We start from the raw sequence: 24624 nt of genomic DNA, 5'->3' as shown, positions 1-24624 counted from the left end.
GTCTTCCAGAAAACAATGTGACAAACCACTACCTATGAAGGCCTATTATGGCTAATCTGTGCAAACTCTGATTATACCCACTTGTGCATACTCTATCCTGTGCAACTTACATTTTTATTAAATATTAAGGTTTGGAACGCTAGAATAATACTTTTACAAAGAATTTAAAGTATATGATATTCTGGGATTGTCTTCTTCTTAGAACCCTGTATTTAAACAAGTCTTTTACTGTTTAAGTCTTGGTTAAGATTAAAGTCTCAAATATTCTGGCATCACCAAGCTGCCAAATCAAAATCCCATGGTATATATGCTTTATTAATATGTATCAATAACACTGATTTGTTATTAAAAAAAAAAAAAAAACAAAGTTATGAAACAGGGCAGTATTTGTGCTCTTAACCCAAAAGAAAAAAGAAAAAAAGTTTTATGTGTATGCTATAAATATAGATGCATACACAACACTTCCCCTTGAGTTGCATATCAACACATAGCATTGTACATTACAATGAAAATTTGTAAATACATATATACCTTTGTAACCTTCATATTGTAAATTAAAAAATTGCTTTAGACTTGTTTTTTGTTTGGTTTTTTTTTTCATTTTTTTGTATGTTGAAATAGTTTATAACCTACAGGGAAGTTTCAAAGACCTCCTACATCCTCTTCACTCAAATTTCCCAATTATTAACTTTTGACATTTGCTTCAATACCCTCTCATGTTTTTCTGATGTGGTACCCTATTATCCTTAACTTTTCTAGTGTGTACCTCCCCAGATCACACTCTCCTGCATTGCTACTACAAAGCTCTCCCAACTAGGAAATCAACTTTACAGTACTACCATCCAATCCATAGGCCCCATTCAAATGACGCCAACTCTCCCAACAAGGGATCTCTCTGGTCCAGGATCCTATCCATTACCACATGTTGCATTTGGTTGTCACATCTCTCCAGCGCATTAGTCTGAAACAGTTCCTCATTCTTTCCCTAATTCTCATGTCCTTCACAGTCTTAAAGAGCACAGGATGACCCTCCAACTGGGTCCAGCTGATCTTGCCTCACAACCAACTCAGGTCATGCATTCTTGGCAGGAACACCACAGAAGCAAAGCCATGATGTTCAGAGTATCATCTTAGGAGACCCAAGATGTTAGCCCATTTTACCACTGGCAGCATTAACTTGGATCACCTTGTCAAGTTTGTGACCCTGCCATTTTTCTCTTTGTATCTGAATAGCATTTTGTGGTGAGATATTCTTATTTTATGCCAATATTCTGTTCTTTATCAAACCTCCACCCACCAGCCTTAGCACACATCAACTCCTGCCTATATAGTCTACCACTGTGTAGCTGCCAAATGATGAGTATCTATTACTACCATTCCTTCCACGTTTATTAGTTGGCATTCCACTATATTCAAGAACTTTTCCTCTCCCGTTTACTGATTGGTAAAATAATAAAGACTTATGGATTCCTATTTTGAAATGGATTTTCATTCAATGTTTATTTTGATGTCCAAATCATCCTAGATATGGACAGTGAAAAACACTTAAAAACAAAACAAAAAACAAAACAAAAAAAACCTTCAAACTGGCTACTGTGTTTTTGTTGTTACTGTTGTTTAACTTTTGATTTTGTTTTGTGTGTGTGTGTGTGTGTGTCTGTTTTTTTTTTAGGTACCAGGGACTGGGAATTGAACCCAAGACCCCCTATGTGGGAAGCTGGCACTCAACCACTGAGCCTTATCGGCTTCCCAGAATTGGTTTTACTCTTTGTATTGCTTGTTGTATTTGTTTTTTCAAGAGACACTGGGAACCAAACTTGGAACCTCCCTTGTGGGAGGTGGGTGCTTAACCAATTGAACCACAATCACTACCTTAATTTTTTATTTTATATACTTTCAAACTTTCAGGACAGTTATAAAAATAATACAAACCCCATATAGAGAAATCCAATATACTGCAAGCAGACACCCAGAACTCCCAATTCCAACACTGCCACATTTGCTATATCACTTGATCTATCCATTTTTCTCTCAGTCTATCTATCCATTTTCTAAATACTTGAGTATAGGTTGTATATATCATGGTCCTTGAACACTTAATACTGCCCTGTACATCTCCTAAGAACAAGGACATTCACATATGTAACCATCTTAAGTGCAGTTATCAAGCTCAAGAAATTTAACATTGATATAAAGCTTACCATCTATATTCCAATTTTTTCATATGTCCCAATAATGTCCCTTTGAGCCTTTTCTCCTCCCTTGCTAGTCCCCAGCCAGGATCATGTATTAGATTTAATTGTCATTGTCTCTTTAGTTGCTATTTTTTTTTTGGGGGGGGGGGGTGGAGACATATAAACAACATACAATTTTCCTCTCAACTAACTCCCAAGCATTACCATTGAATGGGATTAATCACATGCACTATGTTGCAGTGCCCTCACCACTTTCCGTTACGAAAACTTTCCCACATCCCCAAAGAGAAACCCAACATCCAATATACATCAACTTCCCATCCCTATTTCCCACTGCCCCTGGAAATCTGCACTCTGATGTCTGTCTCTGTGAGCTTGCATATTGCCCAGCATTCTCTTTGTAGGGACCATGAGGACCAAACTCAACATCCTAAATCTACAATAATCTCATTTCTTTTGGTACCAACCCAACTTCAATAGCAAACACAAATTATGTTCCTATACCCTTCTATCTCCCTACCTTTATGTAATTCCTGTAAAAAAAAGCACACACATATATACTTTATGTATCCAAACCATTAATATATCATTACATTTTATGCATTTGCCTTTTAGATCCTGCAGGAAGTAAACAGTGGGGCAACAAACCAAATATACAATAATTCTGGCATTTATATCTACCCATGTCTTTACCCTCACAAGAAATCTTTATTTCTTCATGTGGCTTCACCCTATTGTCTACTGCCCTTTCTTTTCAACCTGCAGAACTCTAGCATCTCTTGTAGGGCCAGTTTAGTGGTAAGGAACTCCCTCAGCTTTTGTTTATCTGGGAATGTCTTAAACTCTCCCTCATTTTTGAAAGACAGTTTGCCAAATACGGAATTCTTGGTTGGCAGTTTTTTGCTTTCAGAAATTTAAATATTTCTTCCACTCCCTTCTTGCATCCATGGTTTCCAATGAGAAATCAGCACTTAAATTTTTCCCCCCGACACTTGTTGATGTTCCCTGTATGCCACACATTGCTTCTGTCTTGCAGCTTTCAGAATTCTCTTTCTTTGGTATTCAACAGTTTGATTATATCATAGCGTGGTATGGGTCTATTTGGCTTTATCCTCTTTGAGGTTTGTTGAACATCTTGGATGTATATGTTCCTATCTTTCATTAAATTTGGGAACTTTTCAGCCATTATTTCTTTGCATATTCTCTCTTCCCCTTTCTCTCTTTCTTCTCCTTCTGTGACTCCCACAATGTGTATATTGGTATGCTCGATGGTGTCCTACAGATTCTTTAGGCTCTGTTCACTTTTCTTCATTCTTTCTTCTTTCTGCTTCTCAGACTGAATGACTTCAATTGTCTTATCTTCAAGTTCACTGGTTCTTTCTTCGGCCCACTCCAATCTGTTGTTTAATCCTTCTAGGGAATTTTTAATTTGTTATTGTGGTCTTCAGCTGTTAGATTATTTTCACAATTTCTAACTCCCTATTGATAGTCTATGCTCATAATTCATTTTCTTGATTTCCTTTAGTTCTATGTCCATATTTTCCTTTAGCTCTTTGAGCATATTTAGGACCTTTTTTTTTTTTTTTTAAGTCCTTTTCTACACCAGGGAACTGAGAGTTCCTATAACTGCAAACAGGAGAATTGAATCCATCAGCCATGTGGGGTCTAAGCCTCCTCTCAATTTAGAGGTGGAGTGAACATCACAATCCTAGGGTCCACAGGATGGAGGAATAAAATATGGATTAGAGTGAGAGAAAAAAAAAGTCCTTTTCTGAATGTCCCAGGTCTAGTCCTCATTGATGGTTTCTAATGCTATAATATTCTCCTTTGCCTGAGCCATTTCTTCCTATTTTGTTTTTTGTATGTTTTGTAACCTTTTGTTGAAACCTTAACATTTTGATATTTTAATGTGTTATTGCAGGAATTTAGACTCCGTGGTGTTTGTTCCTTACACTTTAACCCAGCTAGTGTTGTGACAGAACTTTCCTTTAATGCTACCGTGCAAGTGCTTTCCTTCAGAGCTTATCCATACAATGAGTTTTATTTATTTATTTATTTATTTATTTATTTATTTATTTATTTATTACCACCCCCACCCACCCCCCCGCTAAGGTGGTTCCCTCGTCTGTCTGCTTGCTGCTCTGCTTATCTCTGGGAGGCACCAGGAACCAAACCTGGGACCTCCGACATGGGAGGCAAGTGCCCAACCACCTGAGCCACATCCACTCCCCATGGGCCACAGCATCTGCTGCCTTGCGGCATTTGCTTGTTTTGATGTCTGCTCCTTTCAGTGGTTGCAGCGTCTAGCTCATTGCGGCATCTAGCTCATTGTGGCAGTTGCAGCATCTGCTTGTCTTTAGGAAGCACTGGGAACTGAACCTGGGACCTCCCATGTGGAAGGCGAGCACCCAACTGCTTGAGTCACATCCGCCCCCTCATGCAATTAGTTTAAACAATACATTGAGGCCAAAGCATAGGAACCTCCCTGGTCCTTTCTGTGTGTGCATCTTGTCTTGGGAAAGTTCCATCTGCCCCCTCTTCCCCAGGGAACAATTTTCTCACTCTTGGGCACTGCACTATATATCTTACAGCCAGAAATTCCTTGCCCTGGCAGTCACTTGACTTAGAGCTCAGTTAGCTGCCTTCTGTATATGCAGGGCAAGTTCTGGGTCACAAAGTCTCTCAGGTCACCACCAGACAGATTCGGCCAGACATACAGGCTTCCAGGATGTACATGAGTGTTACTCTGCACCTTCCAGACCTGGGAGCACAGGCCAGTTCTGCACCATGCTGGTGGGGGTGAGGGGCTAGCCAGGGTGCCAGGAGATCCTATTTTCAAGTGGCCTTTTTCTTGATTTGGTGCCTACCCTGTGTATTAGTTGGCCAAAGGGATGCTGATGCAAAATACCAGAAATTGGTTGGGTTTTTTTAATTTATTTAAAATTGTTATTTATTTCTCTCCTCACCCCACCCCCACCCCCCCAGTTGTCTGCTCTCTCTGTCCATTTGCTGTGTGTTCTTCTGTGTTCCCTTTTATTCTTGTCAGCAGTACTGGGCATCTGTGTCTCTTTTTGTTGCGTCATCTTGCTGCATTAGATCACCATGTGTGCAGCACCACTCCTGGACAGGTTGCGCTTTATTGCACAGGGTGGCTCTCCTTACGGGGCACACTCCTTGTATGTGGGGCACCCCTACACGGGAGACACCCCTGCGTGGCACGGCACTCCATGCATGCATCAGCACTGCACATGGGCCAGCTCACCACACTAGTCAGGAGGCCCTAGGTTTGAACCCTGGACCTCCCATGTGGTAGGCAGATGCTCTATCTGCTGAGGCAAATCCACTTCCCTGGTTGATTTTTATAAAGGGTATTTACTTGTGGTAGGAGCTTACAGATACCAGGCCATAAAGCATAAGTTACTTCCCTCACCAAAGTCTATTTTCACATGTTGGAGCAAGACGGCTGCCGACAGCTGTGAGGGTTCAGGCTTCCTGAGTTCCTCCTTTCCAGGGTCTTGCTTCTCTCTCCTCTGTGTGCTTACTTCCTGGGGCTCCAGCTTAAGGCTTCAGCATCAAACTCCAACATCAAAACTCCCAACATCAAAAACCCTCAACTCTGTCCTTTGCCATGACTTTCATCTGTGAGTCCCCACCCACCAAGGGGTAGGGACTCAGCACCCTAATGACATGGCCCCATCAAAGCCCTAATCATAACTTAATCACACCCAGGTACTGATCAGATTACAAACATAATCCAATATCTATTTTTGGAATTCATAACCATATCAAACTGCGACACCCTGGTACTACTGTCCTTTCAGTTTTGTGGAGCTTGAGAAAGATGTTTCTGCCAGTTCTTGCTGATCATTCAAAGCTTCTGTGGGGAGATGGAGGCCTGAAGCTCACTCCACCATCTTGATCCTTTTAATATGTCCCATCATTCTTTAAAACATTTCTTTATTTCTGGCACAACAAAAGCTCATCTTGTACTTTTCTTGTTCCAGTCCTGGAATTGAATTGGCCATTCCTCCAAAAAGCCCTGTTTGGTTTTGTTTGTTTAGTAGAGATTGGTATTTAGAAACCAAAGATCTCCATGCTTAGTTTGCTCATTGCTAGAGAGCTAGGAAAATGTATGTGTGTATATATATATACCCAAATACACATACATCTATATCTATTTCTACATCATATTTTTTAAACCATGGGTTCTCACTGATACTTCTGATATATGAGGGTTCTAACTTCCCCTTTTCCATGTTTGTAAATTCCTTATCAGAAACCTGACTCCCACTATCCTCGATACATTTGTTTCTTTGCTCAATTATTTATTTGCTTAATGGAACTAACACCACAAACCACCCAGGCCATTGCCTCCACCCCTGCCCCTCTGGACACAGGGCCCCTGCTGCCTCTGCCTGGCACATCCCCTCCCTGCCCTCTCACCACTTATTCCTTGGAAACTGACATGGCAGGGTGGCGTGGGGAAGGGGCAGAGAGAAAGGAAGGGAAGTAGCAGATAACTGGAATTTTTTTCCCCTGAATATTTGCTCTCAAATGGATCACCTGCTTCTAGTGCCATTTTTAAGCAGATTTAGAGTAAGCTCACTCTTCTTATTTTCTGTGAGTTGTGAACTTAATCACTGGCTCAATCTGAACTTTATCATGCTGTGAATCATGCAGCAAAGGGGAATGAGAAGGGAGTTTGTTTTTCAGGAATAGTGTTAGGAATCATCAGTGCTCTAGGTATTAGGGCAGTGACTCACTTTGTGTGGTATCTCAGCAAATTTTGTTATGGCCCTACCTCTCCCAAAGCCTTATTGACCTTGATTTGTTTGTTTGTTTCCTCCTCTTTCTACACTGCTCTTAGCCCCCATTCAAGGTGATGAATTGTTGAGCACCCATTCCTTGGTACAAGCCTCTGAATGCTGGAGTCTGTATAGTCTGATTTTACTAAGTTGTATTGACTAATTAAAATTGATTCTCTGGTCCAAGCTTGGGTTTATAGTACATGCCACTTTCTCAGCATCAGCAGAGTCCAATCTAGAAAAGTGCTGTGCAAGATAGAACAATAAAATTGTGCATTTTAAAGTCAATGACTTTCTATTTCAAGTGTGGAAATTGAGAATCCGTTTGTGTCATAGTTCGAAAGTTAGAACATGAATTATTGATCCGATTCAGAATCATCAAGCCTAAACATGCAACCTGTTCCCACCCACAAGTAACTTCAATGTAGTGCCTTTATTCTCCCTTTCCCTGCTCCACTTACTCCTTCATCCCCAGCAATGGCAACAGCACTGCACAACTGTGACTTTCTCGGAGTCTGTTTCCAAGCTGTCATCTGGCTTCCAAGGAGAACGCCTACAATGGGAGACCAAGTGGGACCTAGCTGCTGGGGACAGAACTGTGGGAGTCGCCAAGAGGAGAAGCAGCTCAAAAACCAGATGGAAAGGAGAAGGGGAGCTACTTCTGAGGAAATGAAGACAGTCTTGCCTGGGAAGCTCGCCTTGTAGGCCTGGTCAGTGTGGGGTTGGCAGCCTCAATGAAAAACAGAAGCAAAGCAGGTAGTCAAAGAAGGTGGATAGGAGGAACAAAGAGAAAAGGAACACAGTCAGTGAATCGCAAACAGACCTTCTAATTATCGGGACTTGTTTCCATTCCATTTTTCAAATTAGGCAGCCCTTCTGATGTGAGGTTAATATGTTCTCAATTTACGTGCCTCACTCTCCTCATCCACCAGTTAGGGCCCCTCACTTTTGTTTGTTCACCTATTAGTTCTTTAATTATTGCTTCTTCCAGAAGATATTAAATGACTACCTTTCTTGTGCTAGGCCCTGGAAAAGACCCAGCTCTACCCTCCCAGTGATGCAAAAAAAGAGTAACTGTGCCAGGTGCATAGCAGCGAACAAGAGCCCTCCCACTCAGCTCCCTCACGACTGAAAGAGCAGGGCCAGGATGTTCAGGGGCCATGAGAAGACATGGCCCGTGTTGGGGAGTGAGTGCCTTCCCACCTCTCACTCACATTCGTCAAGACCCTCCGGCCACTACCCTGACTCCAGGGCCCACTGGGAGGATGACCCCTGGCCTTTGGTTCCTTGACCTCCTCATACACGAGTAGCTCCTTCGCTCTACCTCACATGACCTCCTGCTCCCATAGTCACACCCCGGACTGTGTTACTGCCTGAAACCAAACCATTTCAGAAATGAATAATTAAGCATTCCTCTCTAGCTTGTTCCCCCTGTGACTATTCTTCAGTCTTTTGGATCCTCCAGTTAGTTCACCTCAATTTTACCTTCTCCCTACTCATTTCCCACCTTACCCAGCTTAGATTCTGTAGCCTACTATTTCAATAACACATTTGGCAAACCTGTGAATTCCCTTGCTTCTCTGTCTTTTCAGCCATCTCGATGAACCCAGCCATCTTCCCTCACTGTGTCTATACCTCAGCTAAGCCCTGGGGAGAAAAATCCAAGGCAAGTTGATAACTATAAATTTATAGAGGTTGCTAACCTCTACCAGGTATGCCCTCAACACGGCTAACTTTTGGCTCACCTGAAATGATTTTCAAACTGTCTTTTCTCAAACCCCAGATCTCTCCACCTCTTTCTCTTAGGAGATGCTCTTTCCTCCTAATTCACGGAGAATATAGAAGCTATCCAAAGGTACTCTCTCAACCTCCTTTACCTTCAAGCCTGCCTAGGTGGACATCTCTCTTCTTCCCTCCTACTATCCTACTATAAAGTATAACGCCAGTTCCCTTATCTGTGCCTATGCATTGATCCCTTCCCCACTGATAGCCTTTTTAACTAGGTCCTTCCTTTTGGTTTTTAAGCATGCTCTTCTCCCATTAACGACCATCAAAAAGCCCTTCCTGGAATCGCCCAAATTATGTTGTCTTCCATAACCTGACCTTAGAATTCCTTTTGGTGGTGTTAGAAGTACAGTTCTCAGGATCCTAATATTTAACATTGAAAACTGTGACCAGGCAAAAGACGGTTGAGCCATTTATTTAGTCAAGGCAATGCCTGAGAAACATCTAACCCTGAATCATTTGCCAAATGAATAAATGGGTCAACTCTGTTATGAAAAGAGAAATAGATAAGTGGAAAGTGATATTTGTTAAAAGGTTTTAAAATGGTGTTGGAAACCATTGTGAACTTAACTTCGATGTGAGAAAAATAATCAGAGCTCACTGGCATAGGATTATTTTTAAAACCTGCCTATCTAGACTTAGAGCCAGCATTTCTAATATTCTAAATAACAGTGGTTTTTTTTTTAACTATGGCATTGTCAGACCTAATTGCATAAGTCTGTACATGGGACCCTTTTTAAAAATGGATAGATTGTTTGTGGAAATCACCTTGTACCCTAGGCCTTAGTGTCTTCATCCTTATCTGAAAAATTCCTTTATGTCCATAAATTATAGCTATATATAATGTGTACAATACTTCAATGTACAATGTACATATGTGTTTGTATGATTTACATTTTTTATTTCAATAATGAGAATTCACCATTAAAAAAAAATCCTTCCTGGACCCTGCAATCGCCACAGCTATTTCCCTAGACCTCCCTTTCTCTTCCTGGTCAACTTTCGGAAAGAGTTCTCCATTTCCTCCCGATCCATTCACTCCCCTGCCCATTGCAATAGGCTTCTCCCTCCATTAACTGACTGCAACATCCCTGGCTGAGCCCTTTGGTGTCTTTGATATCTGTCTGTCTTCTCAGCTGCATTGGGTACTGTTGTCCCCTCTCTCCTTCTTATCAGCAGTCCTCCCCCTGTCCTCCACCCCCACCCCTGAAGACACCCATCCGCCGACTTCCAAGACACTCTTCTGGCTGTCCTACCTTCCCAGCTTCTTTCTGAGCTTCTTTTGCAGGCTCATCCTCTGGTCGGCCAACAAACCTCAAAGCTCGGTCCTAGGCTCTCTTCGCACATCTACACTCTAGTCCACTCTAGGAGATCTCACTCATGTAGCTTCCACTCCCACCTATATCCAGATGTCTCACAGATGTGATTCTCCAGCTGGCATCTTTCTTCTTAGCTACAAATGTAAGTATATCCAACTGACCCTGGATGTGGAATGCTTCATTGATCTTCCTTACCCCCACCTCCCAGACAAAGACTACAAAGTTGTGATCTTTCTTAGCCCCCCCTACCCCCAACAAAGACCGCAAACTCATGATCTTCCTCCCTCACTCCCAAACCTCGTCTTTTTCCAGTGTTTACCATCTCAGTAGCATCACTGTTGCCAGCTTTCAAAGTCAGGCACCCAAAAGTCATCCCTGTCCCCTCCTGCCCCTCACCATGCCCCAGGTAGAATCTATTTCCAAGTACTTACTATTTGTCTTCCAAAACCTCCCCACTCTGCATATGTTTATCCATGTTCCTACCCCCTGGTCTCTTTTCTGGATTAGGGCAATAGCTTCATATTGTAATAATCCCTTCCCACTCCCCACAATCTGGTCTCCATACTAGGAGTAGAGTCATCTGTCTAAAATGAAAAATCAAAATAAAACAAAGAAACACTTCAGCATAGTCAAATGCTGAATGTCCTGGCCTCTATCCACTTCCCCAGCCTCGGTTCACATCAGCTGTTTCCTTGCTTTCTGCTCCATGGCTGTCTGGACCTTCTTCCAGTTTCTTGGAATCTACTAGTGGCCTCTTCAGGGCCCCAGGGCTTTTGCACAGCCTGTTTCATTAACTTTGAATGCTCTTGTCCTCCTCAAACCTCGAAATTCCACTTAAACGGGAGGCTTTCCTGACCCCCTGTCTTTGGGAGTTTACCTGTCAGAAACACATGGCACCCTCAGAAGCTCACAAAGCACGTGGGTCTTCACCTGTGGGCCTCAGCACACTGATGAGCATCATCTTTCTCCTTAGACTGCAGGCGTCACTAGAGCTGTTTTGATCATTGTAACCCTCAGCCTAACACAAATACTGGCTCATAGTATAGGTAGTTAAAAATGTTGAATGAACAAACATAAACCACCAATCTGCTGTGCTGCCGTTGGTCTGGTTACGTAAAGACTCCAGATGCAGAGGTTTAAGAAAAACGCTTTCCTGAGGAAAAAAAGTATAAGGATTAATATTCAAAATGACAACAACAAACTGGCTTTCAACAGTCAGCCAGCATCATAACCGTTACCAGGGACTGAGCCCTCAATGTAGAGCACACTATGCTTTCTGAAAACTAGCTCAGTCACCCCCGCAAAAGCCAAGCCAGATAGGTGCTAATTATTATTATACCCTGTTTAAAGCTGAGGAACCAGCGCTCTGGGAAGTTAGGTTTATTGTGCCAGGAAATCTGCTCCATAAGCAGGGGAGGTCCAGGGCTTGAGGAGTCTACCCCGGCTTCGGCCCCAATCCCATCGCGCGCTCCCAGGCTCCACCCCAGCCTCCGCCCCGCCCTCCCCCCACCGGGGACGCGCACCCCGGCCCGGCCCCCTCCCCACCCGGGCACGCCCAGCAGCCGCGGCCCGCGCCCTGACAGCCCTGCCGCGAGAAGCGGTGCCTGCAGTGCCGGCTGCGCCGCCAGGGGGCAACCGCTCGGCTCGGGCCCGACCGCTCTGGGCCGCGCTCCTCGCTGGCCCTCGGACTCGGCTCCGGCTGCGAGGGGCCGCCCTGCCAGCGTCCAGCCCCGACCCGCCGGGCTCCCCGCGCCGGACCCGCCACCTCGGCTCCCGGGGGCCGGACGGAAGCCACAAGCAGCACCACGGGGTGTGGAGAGGATCCAGGAGATGAAATGACAACGTCAACCCTCCAGGTACCTCGGCGCGGCCCGGTGCGGCTTGCGGAGGCCGAAGGAGGCGCGGCGGGCCCTGCGGGCCGCGGAGCCGGGCGGGCGGGCTGCCTCCTCGGAGCCCGGGCCTCGCGGCCCCCTTCTCTGCCACCCCCATCCCTGTCCGTCCCTGTCTCCTGTTTGTTTTCACGCGCTAGGAGCCGAGGGGTGCCTCCCACGCCAGGGCGCCCCGACTCCCTGCCCGGCCGCCCCGACTCCCCGCGGGGCCCGGCGAGCCCCGAGGGCGCTACTGCAGCTGGCGTCCCCGTACCGTCGTGTTCATCAGCCTCACCTTCACCTGAGGAGGCTCGGCTCTCGGGTCGGGCTGGGTGCTCGGGGAACGATGCTCGTCCCTCCTGCTTAGTCTTCGGTTCTGGACGCCCCTCGGCTCCTTCGCCCGTCTCTGACTTCCTCTTCGCGACCCAGGGCCCCTTCATTCATTCCACCTATCGTGCAGGGTTTTGGTGCTGGGGTGGCGCCTCTTGGATGAAGGACTGATGCCCCTTCCAGGTGTGGCCAGTTATGCCAAGAAAACATGAACATGCCCAGGCCTCAAATCTGGGCTTGACTCTCGACCCTGCCACTCACTAGCATGTGACCTTGGGCTAGTTATTTGATTTTGGAACCTCGGGTTTCCTTACCTGTAAAGTGGGAATAGTAATTCCCTAATTCATTGGCCCGTTGTGAAGATGGGTCTAGATTGACACATGGTAAGGGCTCAGTGGTGACAGATAAAGTGCTTGGGGAGTTAGACAAGACTTCACGTTGGAAGGGGCATTTGACCAGAGCATCAAAGGATAGGTAGCTACATTTTTTAAAGACAGCTTTATTAAGGCATTATTCCTATACCATACAATTCACCTATTTCAAATGGACAACTCAGTGGCTTTTATTACATTCAGAGAGTTGTGCAACTATCACCACACTCGATTTTAGAACATTTTCATCACCCCAAAAAGAAACCCACATCTCTTAGCCAACACCTCTCAATCCTACCATCCCTAGACAACTACTAGTCCACTTTCTATAGATTTGCCTATTCTGGACATTTTATGTAAATGGAATTCTATAAATGAACCTTTGTCACTGGCTTCTTTTACTCAGCATAATGTTTTCAGGGCTCATCTATGTTGTAGTTTCCACATTTTCAGATGGTTGCAAAAATCAAAAATATTTAGCAACACACGAAAATCACATGAAATTCAAATTTCTGAGTCTTTTTCATTGGCATACAGCATGCTCCTTTGTTTACATATGGCTGTTTTTGTGCTACAATGGCAAAGTTGAGTATGGCCCACAAAGCCTGAGACCTTTACCCTCTGACTCTTTGCAGAAAAGTTTGCCGACTCCTCTGTTAGGACATCATCTTTACCCTTTTTTTTCATTCTCATCCTTTGCCATATATGTTACTAGAGATGTAGCTGGGCTGGCAGTTTTGTCATCTTAACCTACTGTTAAGCAAAAACTTCTCTCCAAGTTTGAAACTGAGGCCTCCTGCCTGTGAAAAACACCTTGTGTTTGCCAGAAAAATTGAATGCACTCTTAGGTGCATTAGTTAATAAAGTGTCTAGAAGGAGGGAGGGGATAGGCCTGCTTAGCCTGGGGTAGGGAGAGTATTGTTCTCAGCCCCCCATTTCAAAAGGACAGGCATGCTAGAGGGTGAACAGAGTGATCAAGCCAGTGAAGGCAAACGTCCAGGGTTCTGGGGGTGCTGGTTCTAGAAAAGAGAAGCCACCAGGGACTGGAGTACTACCTTCATGCCTTACCTGAAGGACGGTCATAGGGGAGAGAGACTAGAACAGTGACACTTGTGTTTAAGCTGACCATCCAAGGTGGTTCAGGGCACCGAGCCCTTTGCTTGTTGGAAGTAGAGGAAGCTGCAGCTTGAAAATAGTACTAATCCTCTTTTACATCTTCCCTTGTCTCTTCAATCTGGTTAGTTCCTTTAAATTAATATCAACCTGACCTAACTTAACTTACCCCAGCCATTCATTCTGTAGACCTATTTTTGTGTCTTGCTGAGACTTCTTAGCTTCAGAGGAGGAAGGGCTGCACAGATGCCCTGGCCCTGCCAAGTCTGGTTAGGAGGTTTATTGTTTGCTGTGGATGGGGCTTTAGGGATATGATGGTATCAGAACGCACAGGGAATGGTGCTCTATCTGACTGAGGTTACTTTCTGGTAATGCTTCCTGGATTGGAGTAGGTGTGGGGCAGCAGCCTGAAAGACTAAGCATGCTTTATGTTCAGTCTAGGGCACAGGCCTACAGGATTTATGAAATTCACAAAAATAATCACTCCTTCTCACAGAGTTTATAGAAGGCTACAGAGGACAGCTCTCTCAGTTGGCAGCATGTATTTGTCTCTGGAGTAAACAAGCAATTGTCTTGCTGTAGCTACTGGAGTATTAAATATAGTGTCTAAGCATAACCTCCCTCAGTATCAACTTTAGGAAAATTCTTCTCTTGTCAGCCTAGAGAAGCAAGTTGAGTTAGGACAGTAGAAGATAATAAAGGTCTCTTTAAATCTATCTTGTAGAAATTCTCCAGGTCCATAAAGGACTTCTCTAGCTGGCAGCTCTTCTCTGGCCCTGAAGGCCAAGTACAGTTTCTGGCCTCCATTCTGGGCTTCACAGCAGTAGATTTGTTCCAGTGATTCCCCTATTCCAGGCTCTCAGTTCAGATCTGTTTTTTTTTACCCTTGAGGCAGAATAGAAAATCTTGAGAACTCTCACTTTTGAGGCCTGACCTGAGATGTCAGATCAGGTTCTTGCTGAAATCCGGAGTAAGGGCTGAGGATGAAGTTACTTTTAATTGTATTTGCTAATTTTGCAGAGGGGTGGCTATCTTCTGAAGCCTCATTTTAAGATGGATTCTAGTTGATGCTCGAAAAATAGGCTGACATAGTGGTCTGTGACTGACAGATGCCCAGGCCTGGCACTATGTCCCATGAGTGTATTCCTGCTGCCTCTGACCCCAGGGGCTTTCCGGATCTCTTTGGAAGCACTGAGTTACTTGCTTTGCCTTTCCAGAAAGCCATTGATCTGGTGACAAAAGCTACAGAAGAGGATAAAGCCAAGAATTACGAGGAGGCACTTCGGCTCTACCAGCATGCCGTGGAGTATTTCCTACACGCTATTAAGTGTGAGTCTCACACGGGCTCCTCCCTGACTGCAGAGCCCTGCTGGAGGAGGCACATGATGCTTACAGGTGCCCCTCTCCGCGTCCCCTTTTACAGATGAGGCACATAGCGACAAGGCCAAGGAAAGCATTCGAGCCAAGTGTATGCAATACCTAGACCGGGCAGAGAAGTTGAAGGATTACTTACGAAACAAGGAGAAGCATGGCAAGAAGCCAGTCAAAGAGAATCAGAGTGAGGGCAAGGGGTGAGTATGGAGGAGTGTGGGCTGCCCGGCTGCTCTGTAGGGGCAGGGCTGCCTCAGCCCTCCGTGTGCCTTCCTTGTGAGGGGTTCTGCTCATCATTGTCATCATAATAATCCTTGCAGCTGAAGCTTGTACTCTGCAGCTAACCTGTCGGGTGTAACCCAGCTCTGCTGCTGCCTTGCTACATGGCCTTGGATAAGTGCCATGACCCACCTGTGCCCCCAGTTTCCTCCTCTGTAGAAGAGGTAGGATAATGGAACTTGCCTCCTAGTGTTGTAAGGAACAAATAAGATGATGTGGGTAAAGCCCTTAAGAGTTCAGCACATAGTGAGCAGTGGATAAATGTCAGCCACTATTAGTAATTAAAGAAGTATCATCTTCTGACAGATGAGGCAATAAACTCAGGGCAAGAGATTTGCCAAGATCACAGTGCTTGTATGTGAGAGCCTATACCCACATCCAGGGCCTCTGTTTCTGAGTCCAAGGGCACTATTCTCTCCTCACCTTTCACCACAGATCTGAGGTACACCCACCATGGTGATTGCAGGTAGCTGAGCACAAAGGCCAGTGGTGTCCTGGAGGCAAAGGGGAGGTTGCCAGTGCACGAGGGTCATGGGTGGAAGAGAGATGAGAGGCAGAACCTCACCTCTCATCCTGAATGGACAGCGTGTATCTTTAGTCCCCAGAATCAGAGGCATTTTTGGGAAGGGTCAGGAGACCAAGGGTAGAAGAGTTTTAAGGGTGGCAAATTATTTCAGAATAGGAATTGGCCATTGAGATGGGAATAGTTACTGTGTTCTTTTTCCCAAGTGTTCCCTCTTCAGTTTAAACTTTTCTTTCTTCTTGGTCCTTGGCAAAATGACTACTTTGGAGTCATAGCCACTTGCTGTCTGTTTGTGAGTCTCTGTGAAAGGCTGAAAGCTACATTGGTTGACCCGCTGCTCTTTAGATGCAGCCAAATCAGCTTTCTCTCACCCTTCTGTAGAGGACAGGTTTCTCTGTTCTTCCCTTAATGAAGAAACAGGCGTGGGTTATGAGAATTTTCTGGGGAGTCCAGAGGCAAGCTGCTGATAATGTAGCCCTGACATCATCAAGGTACCTGCTTACCTGTCACTCAGTAGTGATGAGCATGGAAAGTTTTTCTTGACCACCGTACCAGCAGCTGGCACCTGACCTCGCTTTAAGAGTCTGCTTGCCCATTGCCCCATGCTCCTGGATGAAAGACCAGCTTGTGATCTTCTATCTCCTTTTCAGCAGTGATAGTGACAGTGAAGGGGATAATCCAGAGAAAAAGAAGTTGCAAGAACAGCTGATGGGTAAGATGTGCGGGGCCCCACGACAACAGGAGGGGATATGGCAAGGGTACTCTTGTGGGTCGGCTCATACTTATGGGCCAGGCTCTGGTGGAAGCACTGCCTCCCTGCTGCAGGTGCTGTGGTGATGGAAAAGCCCAACATTCGGTGGAATGACGTGGCTGGGCTGGAGGGGGCCAAGGAGGCCCTCAAAGAAGCTGTCATTTTGCCAATTAAATTCCCACACTTGTTCACAGGTAAGAGTTGGGCCACTTTAGGCCCAGATGTAAAGTATCTGGCTTCTGAGGGAGCCAGCTCAGGGCTCCCAATCTGGAGGTGTCCAGGAACAGGTGGCAACTCAGCTGCCTTTGCCTTGAGAGGATGAGGGCTCCAGCCCTCCTGTAACCTCTTCAGTTAGGAGAGGCCCCAGGGACTGCTCATCATGATCCTCTACTCCTTAGCTTGTTTCTGGTGTCAGAAGTGCTTTTGTGACTAAAACCTTTAAATTGACCATCCCAGTACGTGGGCAGGTCAGGAACCAACAAATGTCATTTTGCAAGGTCATGGGGATCATTAGCAGGGACTAGGACTAAGCTCTCAGCAGATAATTCCCTTTACTCCTTTGTTTCTAGAATCAATTGTTCTGTAGAACTTTTTATTTCTAACTGTATTTACAGTGACTAAGGATTCTCTGCTTTTTTCTCTCCATTTTCCCCAGTCAAGAAGAATCTTACTTTGGTTTATTCTTTATTGTAGGCAAACGTACCCCTTGGCGAGGGATACTGCTCTTTGGACCCCCTGGCACAGGGAAATCCTACCTGGCCAAAGCTGTGGCAACAGAGGCTAACAACTCCACCTTCTTCTCTGTGTCCTCCTCAGACTTGATGTCTAAGTGGTTGGGAGAGAGTGAGAAGTAAGTCAGTGGCCAGGCCATGCTCTACTGAGAGCAAGAAACAGCTGCTAATTGTCCAGCTTCCCTGGCCCTTGCAGTCACCTCCAGAGGAGATGCTGCTTGATCTTCTATGAGAAGCAGCCAGGAGAGAGATATCTTGTTAGCATATTGGATGAGACACTGTCTTGACAAAGAGTTGAAATTGGAAAGAAACTTGGAAGAGATGAGGTACTCAAGAAGGGAAGGGAAAGGAACTAATCATAACTATCAGTTGAGTATCTCCAGGTTAGACATTTTCTATACCTTAGATGACTTATTCCCCCAAAACTGACTCAAATTTGCAGGTGATAAAACTGAGACTCAGAGGAAGGGATGTGCCTTGTCCTAAGTCTAGAGCTAATGAATGGGGTTCCCAGGATTTGACGCTAACATCAAGGCTTGCTCTTCTTCTTGGTACAGTGCTACCAGAGGATTTGTTACCACTTTTTTTTTTTTTAATTCAGGCATGGTATGTTCTCAACTGCCCTGTGGGAAGAGGAGTGGTGACTGGGACCCCGGGTGGGCATGTTTATGAGTGTCCAGCCCCCAGCCTCATGTCTTACCTCACAGGCTAGTAAAGAACCTGTTTGAGCTGGCCAGGCAACACAAGCCCTCCATCATCTTCATCGATGAGGTGGATTCCCTCTGTGGATCCCGAAATGAAAATGAGAGCGAGGCTGCCCGAAGGATCAAAACTGAGTTTTTGGTCCAGATGCAGGGTGAGTACTACTCCTGGGTTCCCTCCTTGGTTCTCGTTCCCCCTAACGCCACCCCAGGGCTGCAGTATCTAGCTGTGGCTGAATTTGATTGTCCTTAGGTAGAGGGAGAAAAATCAGAGAAGCAGTTCTCGGCTCTATCTCCTCAGTCCTCAGATGGGCTTTTCTTACAGAACAGGAAGTTACCAAGGCCTTCACCATCCCTGCTTCCCTGTTCTCCTGTCACAGGCAGTGCTGGAGGCGCATCATCCCTAGCAAACCCCAGACCAGCATGTGGTCAGTTTCACTTGTAACCCCTGCCGGCAGTGTTGTGCAGTGGTGACTTCAGATCGTGACACAAAATTCCTGAGACCTTCCCCCCAAGGTCCTACAGATTGTTGAAGGTATTTTCAGAGTCACTGTCTTTGTTTTCCTTTCTCCACAGGGGTGGGGAATAACAACGATGGGACTCTGGTTCTTGGTGCCACAAACATCCCATGGGTGTTGGATTCGGCCATTAGAAGGAGGTGAGTCTTCCTTAATGGATGCCAGGGGCTGAAGTCTTTCTCCAGCCATAGTCAACCTGCTGCAGCCTGACCCCGTTCTCTGGGTCTTCTCTGTGTCCATGTCCACATGGTAAGGAGAGAGCCCCCGGTGAAGCTGCTGCTTTAGACCACCATGCCGCTGGCATCACTGACCTGTAAAGTGTATCTCGTTCTACTCTCGAGTCTCCGTGCCTCCCCCTTCCATTGATATGATTCTCTCCTCAGCTCAGTTCCTGCTGTGTGCTTGGCTCTTTAGGTTTGAAAAGCGAATTTATATCCCATTGCCGGAGGAAGCTGCTCGAGCCCAGATGTTCCGGTTGCATCTGGGGAGCACTCCCCACAACCTCACAGATGCCAACATCCACGAGCTGGCCCGAAAGACGGAAGGCTACTCAGGTGCGGACATCAGCATCATCGTGCGAGATTCCCTCATGCAGCCCGTTAGGAAAGTACAGTCGGCAACACATTTCAAAAAGGTGAGCGGCCTCAGCAAGGGATTGCTTAGACAGTGTCACAGGAAAGGGGGATATCAGTTTTCTTTACCAGAAGCCTGGTCCTGGTATGTGGTTACTCAGGTGACACAATCCTCGTCTCCCAAGTGCAGAGGGGTGGGTTGCACATGCTCCCCTCTTCCCTGCAGTTCTTCCTGCTTGAGCTGACTGCCTCAGATTGTGTGCAGCCAGAGGAGAGGTGCGTTCCTAACCACCTGCCCTAACCAGCCTCTACAGCACAACACTTTGTGCGTAGTGCTCTGATAATTGTGTGAAAAATGTTGGATTTAAAATTACAGATTGGGAGGAGGACTCATCCATTCATTCAGCAGGTCTTTGCCAGTTCTCTGCTGTGAGTCCCGCTATGTGCCTGGCACTGTTCTGGGTGCTGGCAGACGCTGGTGACCACAATAGACAAAACTCCCTGCCTTCTGGAAGCCCCATTTTGTGGAGGAAACAGAATAAATACTAGCATCTGGGAGGGTGGGAGAATGGGGAGATAGAACTGGGTAAAGGATATCAGGACTTTCAGAGGCTTGGAGGGTGAGGGGTACAGGTTGCACCCTTAAAGGATAGGCCACACTGAGGCAGCATTTGATGGACAGGGGACTGAAGAAATGTGCCATGGGGATATTTGGGGGAATATTGCTAATGGAGCAGAATTAGTAAGAAAAATATCTTTGCTATCAGTGCATTTGTAGTGATATCTGGTTAAGGAGGAAAATATAAAGTATTTTGGGTCACAAATTGAGATTCTAGAGAACAGTGGCTGGAATAGTACGCTAATAATGAACCTAAGTCAGACTTCGGGCCACTTCAGAGCCGGAGGGTTCTGAAAGGACCCACCCCTCTTTCGATGTCCAGTGATCCAGAAACCCAAGCATTCACGCCTACCATTACCTTCTCCTTAGGATTCAGAAATGAGGCTTCCTGCCCTCCCTGAAACACCAGTGGGCAGCCATTCCAGCCAGTCCAACTCCTGTTTGTTTTCAGGTCTCTGGCCCTTCCCGCACCAACCCTAGCATTATGATCGATGACCTCCTGACCCCATGTTCACCAGGGGACCCGGGGGCCATGGAGATGACTTGGATGGATGTCCCTGGTGACAAACTCTTAGAGCCTGTGGTTTGCATGGTAAGTGACCAGCTAGAAGAAAGGAATGCACAGAGCCCGGAAAATTGGGGGCTTGGGTCCAAGAGTAAAAAGTTTCTCCAGTGATGAGGAGAGCTAAGCCTTAGGCTGCTTTCTGTGGCCCAGGGGTGATTTCTGTGGTTGCCACAGCAGTGCGTGCATGTTGGGTTTATCTTTACGTTTTCTATAAGGTGTATCAAATATCCATCAGGGAGCTGATGTGGCTCAGTGGTTGAGTACTGGCTTCCCACATACGAAATTCAGGGTTCAATCCCTGGCCCTGGTACCTCAAAAAAAAAAAAAAAAAAGGTAAAAAAACTTATGAAGTTCTTTCATTTGTATTACTGCTTTAAATATAGTGATTTGGTACCACCCCCCCCACCCCCCACAATAAATAAAATTAGTTTCTCCCCTTCTGTGTCCTAGGCTGCTGTGGCTCTTCCTAAACAGAGAGGGTAGTGGGGCTTCCCTGCCATTAGACCCAATGGACAGGGGTGTAGCAGGATTTCATTTTCTTCAGCAAGGAGTAAAGTCCAGAGAGTGTGGTCCATCATTCCATGGTTTCACTTATTTTGCAATAGGGGGAACCAGTAAATATACATCAGCATCACCCAATACAGTTGCAAAAGCAACCACTCACCCAGTCTTGACCTCTTATCATCTTAGCTTTGCTGACTGTCTTGCTTGTTCTGCTCCGGCAGGTGTCTGTTATTATGGCTGGTGGGATGGGCAAGCAGCTGAGAAAGAGCTACTGTTGGGAGTTGCAAGATAACAGGAGCTTAAATTTTTTTTCAGTCCTGAAAGAGGAGGTGGCTCCTGTCAGAAGAGGCATTCAGGCGGAAACGAGGCCACTGTAGGGAGTTGCTTTCCAAGGAGTGGAGGGTGGCTGGGTGACCTCAAAAGCAGGCCTCTTCCCACCCCGAATTGCATGGTTCTTAGATGAGGGGAGGCCAAGAATCTAGGAGCCTGTCTCCATCTCAGCTGCATGCTTGTGTCTTTGCAGTCGGACATGCTCCGGTCTTTGGCCACCACCCGGCCCACCGTGAATGCAGACGACCTTCTGAAAGTGAAGAAATTCTCAGAGGACTTTGGACAGGAGAGTTAGAAGCTTCTTCACTTGGGTGATGGTGAAGGTGGGAGGTTGATCGGGGCAAATCCACTGCACTCCCATGTCAGAGGCCAGACAGGGCTCTGGGGCTCGTCCTACAGTTGCCACAGCATCCCCTCTGCTGTCTGGCCACAGCTGGGGGGCAGGAAGGAAGGGCTTCCCCAGCTGCAGAGACGCTCTGAAGCACATTCAGTACATGGTGGAATACTGGCTCTTCCTGCTTCCTCTTCCTCTTCTGGATGCTCACCAACTCCTTTTCCTGCCCCTGGTTTTTGTTTCCTGTTTTTGTTTTTGTTTTTTTTTAATAGCCTTTTTCCCCCTAAATTAATGCTGCTTGGATTTTTGTCTTGTTTATAAATAAAAATAAAATCACCTAAAAGCATCAAGGAGTGGGGGCAGCCCATGCTGTGGGATTGGGACATTCAGAATGGCTTGCCAGGCCTCCTTGGCCTGTACCTTGTAGACCCAAATTTTGCTCCTTGAGAACAAACTCATTGCTGGCTCTGGGTTCCAAGCTTGAGCTCTGCCTGCAAAGATCCCCCCTTGGGAGACCTAATAGTAAAGACAAGCCATCCCCACCCTTCTTAGGTGTGCATTCACGGCCTGCCTTCCTTGCAGGAGGAGGAACTGGTTTTTGTGAGCACAAAGCTGTGTAAGTCTGAGTGAAGGCAGAGAGGTGGCTTCTCACTGCCACCTTTTCCCTCTGAATGTGAGAACACTGAACACAGCCACTTGCCTCGGACCCTGTTCTTAGATGATGTAATAAATCCTTTCCCTTCTTGAGCCACTTGAGTGATCTCATCTTTGACTCTTTGTCTGGGGCTCTTTGAGAGCCACTCTTGTGTCCAATAAAAAGGCTCTCTGGTTTTCTCTCCCCTCATCTGTTCAGTAGAGTAGGAGGCAGAAATTGCTTAGCGACTGTGCAGTCCTCAGGCCTGTTCTCTAGGCAGGTTTGTGAGGCCCCTCTCCCCCTAAGACCTGAGTAGTTTGGCTGGGGGCAGGGGGAGCTTAAAGGAGGAACTTAGACAGTTCTGTTGTCTAACCTCCAAATCGGACTGCAAACTGGAAGGCCCATGGGACAGACATGGCCTGCAGGTATGTTTGGTTTGGTTTACTGTCAACATTTTAAAAATCAGGGAAGTTGACATAATTGAGATTTCTAGCTTCTGAAAGATTAAAATAGGTAATGCTGGGCTTGTGTTCTCTTGAGGTAACCTGTAACTGCAGCTAAGCAGCCACTGTCCTGTTTAGAAGGACCCTAGCTCTCCAGTGAGTGCCTTAGTCATTTGTGTGGTACCTAAGAGAAATCTGCTACCCCTAACTGTGAGACAGCCAAGGCTCTAGAGCTGGCCACCCTGAAAGTGTGACAGGGAACAGAAGCAGTAGAGAGCCTCTTACAGAGTTACGTGCACATGTATACACCAAAGCCAAACCACATTCAGACAGAAAAGGCCTGCTATGGTAAAGCTTCTACCCTCTGTATGGCTGTGTGCGGGGCCTAGTGCTCCCCCTCCCTTCTAAAAACTGGTATTCCTCTTTATCTTAAAAACCCAAATAGTCCAGAACTGATCACATAGCCAGCTCTTCCATCATGTTAGCCTTGCATCATGTTTCTTTTATCTGGTTGGGAGCATCTGCTGAATTAAGCTAACTTGTGGTTGGTACCTGCTCTTCCATGCTGCTCTCCAGTGTGGTGGGTACCCCCATGTTCCCTGAAGCATAAGTGAGTCTGGCCTCCTAATGGCATCTGTGCAGCTACTGGGACCTTGGTTAGTTATGTGCCCTCAGTTACCAGTTAATGTTTGTAAATGCTGGAATAAAAGTCACACAATGAACTGTCTCCTGCCTATACTACTGCACTTACGCTAGTTTACAAGTACTTTTAATTCTACCTCTGTTACGTAAATCAGGTCCTTGCTCTTTTTTCCCCCACCTGCACCTTCCTCATCTCTTCCCCTGCAAACAAGTCATGGGGGTTAGAAGCAGCTTTCGGGCTGCTATAGCTCATCCCTCTAGCTCTAGTTACAGTTTTCTCAGAATGCCTTGCCATTCATTCCATTTGTCTCATTTGATTGGTGAACAGGATGAATGCCCCATTCACTACTGTCCTGAATAGTGTCCCCCTCAAAATTCATGTCTACCCAGAATCTCGGAATGTGACTTTGTTTGGAAATAGTCTTTGCAAATGTAATTAGTTAAGATGAGGTTACACTGGAGTAGGGTGGGCCCTAAAATCCAATGACTTGTGTCCTTTAAGAGGAGGAGACATACAGAGGCATACAAGGCAGATTGAAGTGATGCAGCTACAAGCCAACGAATTGCTGGCAACCACCAGAAGCTAGGGGGCAGCCATGGACCAGAGTCTCCCCTCCAAGCTTCCAGGAGCCAACACTGCCCACACCTTGATTTCATTTCTCCTGGCCTCCAGAACTGGGAGGGAATGAATTTCTGTTGTGGTAATTTGTTAGAGCAGTCCTAAGAGGCAAAGACAACTCTATGCTGAACATGGGACTTCCGCTGCCAGAGTATGATGTGACATCATTTATGTTAAACATGGCTAGTATGTGCAGAGGAATTTCCTCCTTTAAATGCTTACTCTGAAAACTCTCTTCCCAACCTGAGGATTCTGATTTTAAACTTGCGTATATGGACTTTTACTGTGAAAAAGTATTTCTAAAACTTTCATCAGATCAAAATGCTTATTTTGTGTGTTGGTGGCTGCTGTTATCTGCCTCAGGTGGAAGAGATTTTCTTTATTGAAACTTTGAGCGCTTGTTGCCTTGGGCTGTACCATCTTGAGCTAGTTGACCAAACCTGGTGAAGATGGTCAATCATACCTGCTTTTTTTTTTTTTTTTGCTTTTATAATGGGGATTTAATTTAGGGTAAAAAGTTACAGTTCTGAGGCCATGAAATGTCCAAATCAAGGCACCATCAGAGATGCTTTCTCACCAAAGTCAGCTATTGGTGATCCTGGGGTCCTGCCACTTGGTAAAGATGACCACCACTCTGCCAAGGACCCTGCTTTCCCCTCCACAATCTATCGTCTCCTGGAGCTCAGCTGTGGGTGACCAGGC

At 45.9% G+C, this 24624-nt stretch overlaps 1 protein-coding gene across 1 annotated transcript; it reads left to right on the top strand.

Annotated features, from left to right (window-relative positions):
• The first annotated feature begins 11647 nt into the window (after positions 1–11647).
• On the top strand, positions 11648–23388 carry VPS4A (vacuolar protein sorting 4 homolog A). Its single transcript, XM_058279789.2, has 11 exons — positions 11648–11960; positions 15004–15115; positions 15210–15357; positions 16610–16671; positions 16785–16904; positions 17404–17560; positions 18149–18297; positions 18719–18800; positions 19075–19294; positions 20303–20443; positions 21444–23388. The coding sequence occupies exons 1-11, from the start codon at positions 11940–11942 to the stop codon at positions 21543–21545; spliced, it is 1314 nt and encodes a 437-aa protein (XP_058135772.1). The 5' UTR covers positions 11648–11939; the 3' UTR covers positions 21546–23388.
• Positions 23389–24624: the final 1236 nt, after the last annotated feature.

The sequence above is a fragment of the Dasypus novemcinctus genome, chromosome 18 (assembly GCF_030445035.2).
Source record: "Dasypus novemcinctus isolate mDasNov1 chromosome 18, mDasNov1.1.hap2, whole genome shotgun sequence".
Taxonomy (NCBI): Eukaryota; Metazoa; Chordata; class Mammalia; order Cingulata; family Dasypodidae; genus Dasypus; species Dasypus novemcinctus.
This window is presented reverse-complemented; position numbering and strand designations above follow the sequence as displayed.

What these genes read in the sequence shown, in the direction of transcription:
- VPS4A (XM_058279789.2), top strand. Translation starts at nt 11,940, where the DNA reads ATGACAACGTCAACCCTCCAG. An exon ending in TGGTTGGGAGAGAGTGAGAA is followed by an intron (nt 17,561 to 18,148) that starts GTAAGTCAGTGG and finishes CTTACCTCACAG; the next exon opens with GCTAGTAAAGAACCTGTTTG. An exon ending in CGGCAACACATTTCAAAAAG is followed by an intron (nt 19,295 to 20,302) that starts GTGAGCGGCCTC and finishes GTTTGTTTTCAG; the next exon opens with GTCTCTGGCCCTTCCCGCAC.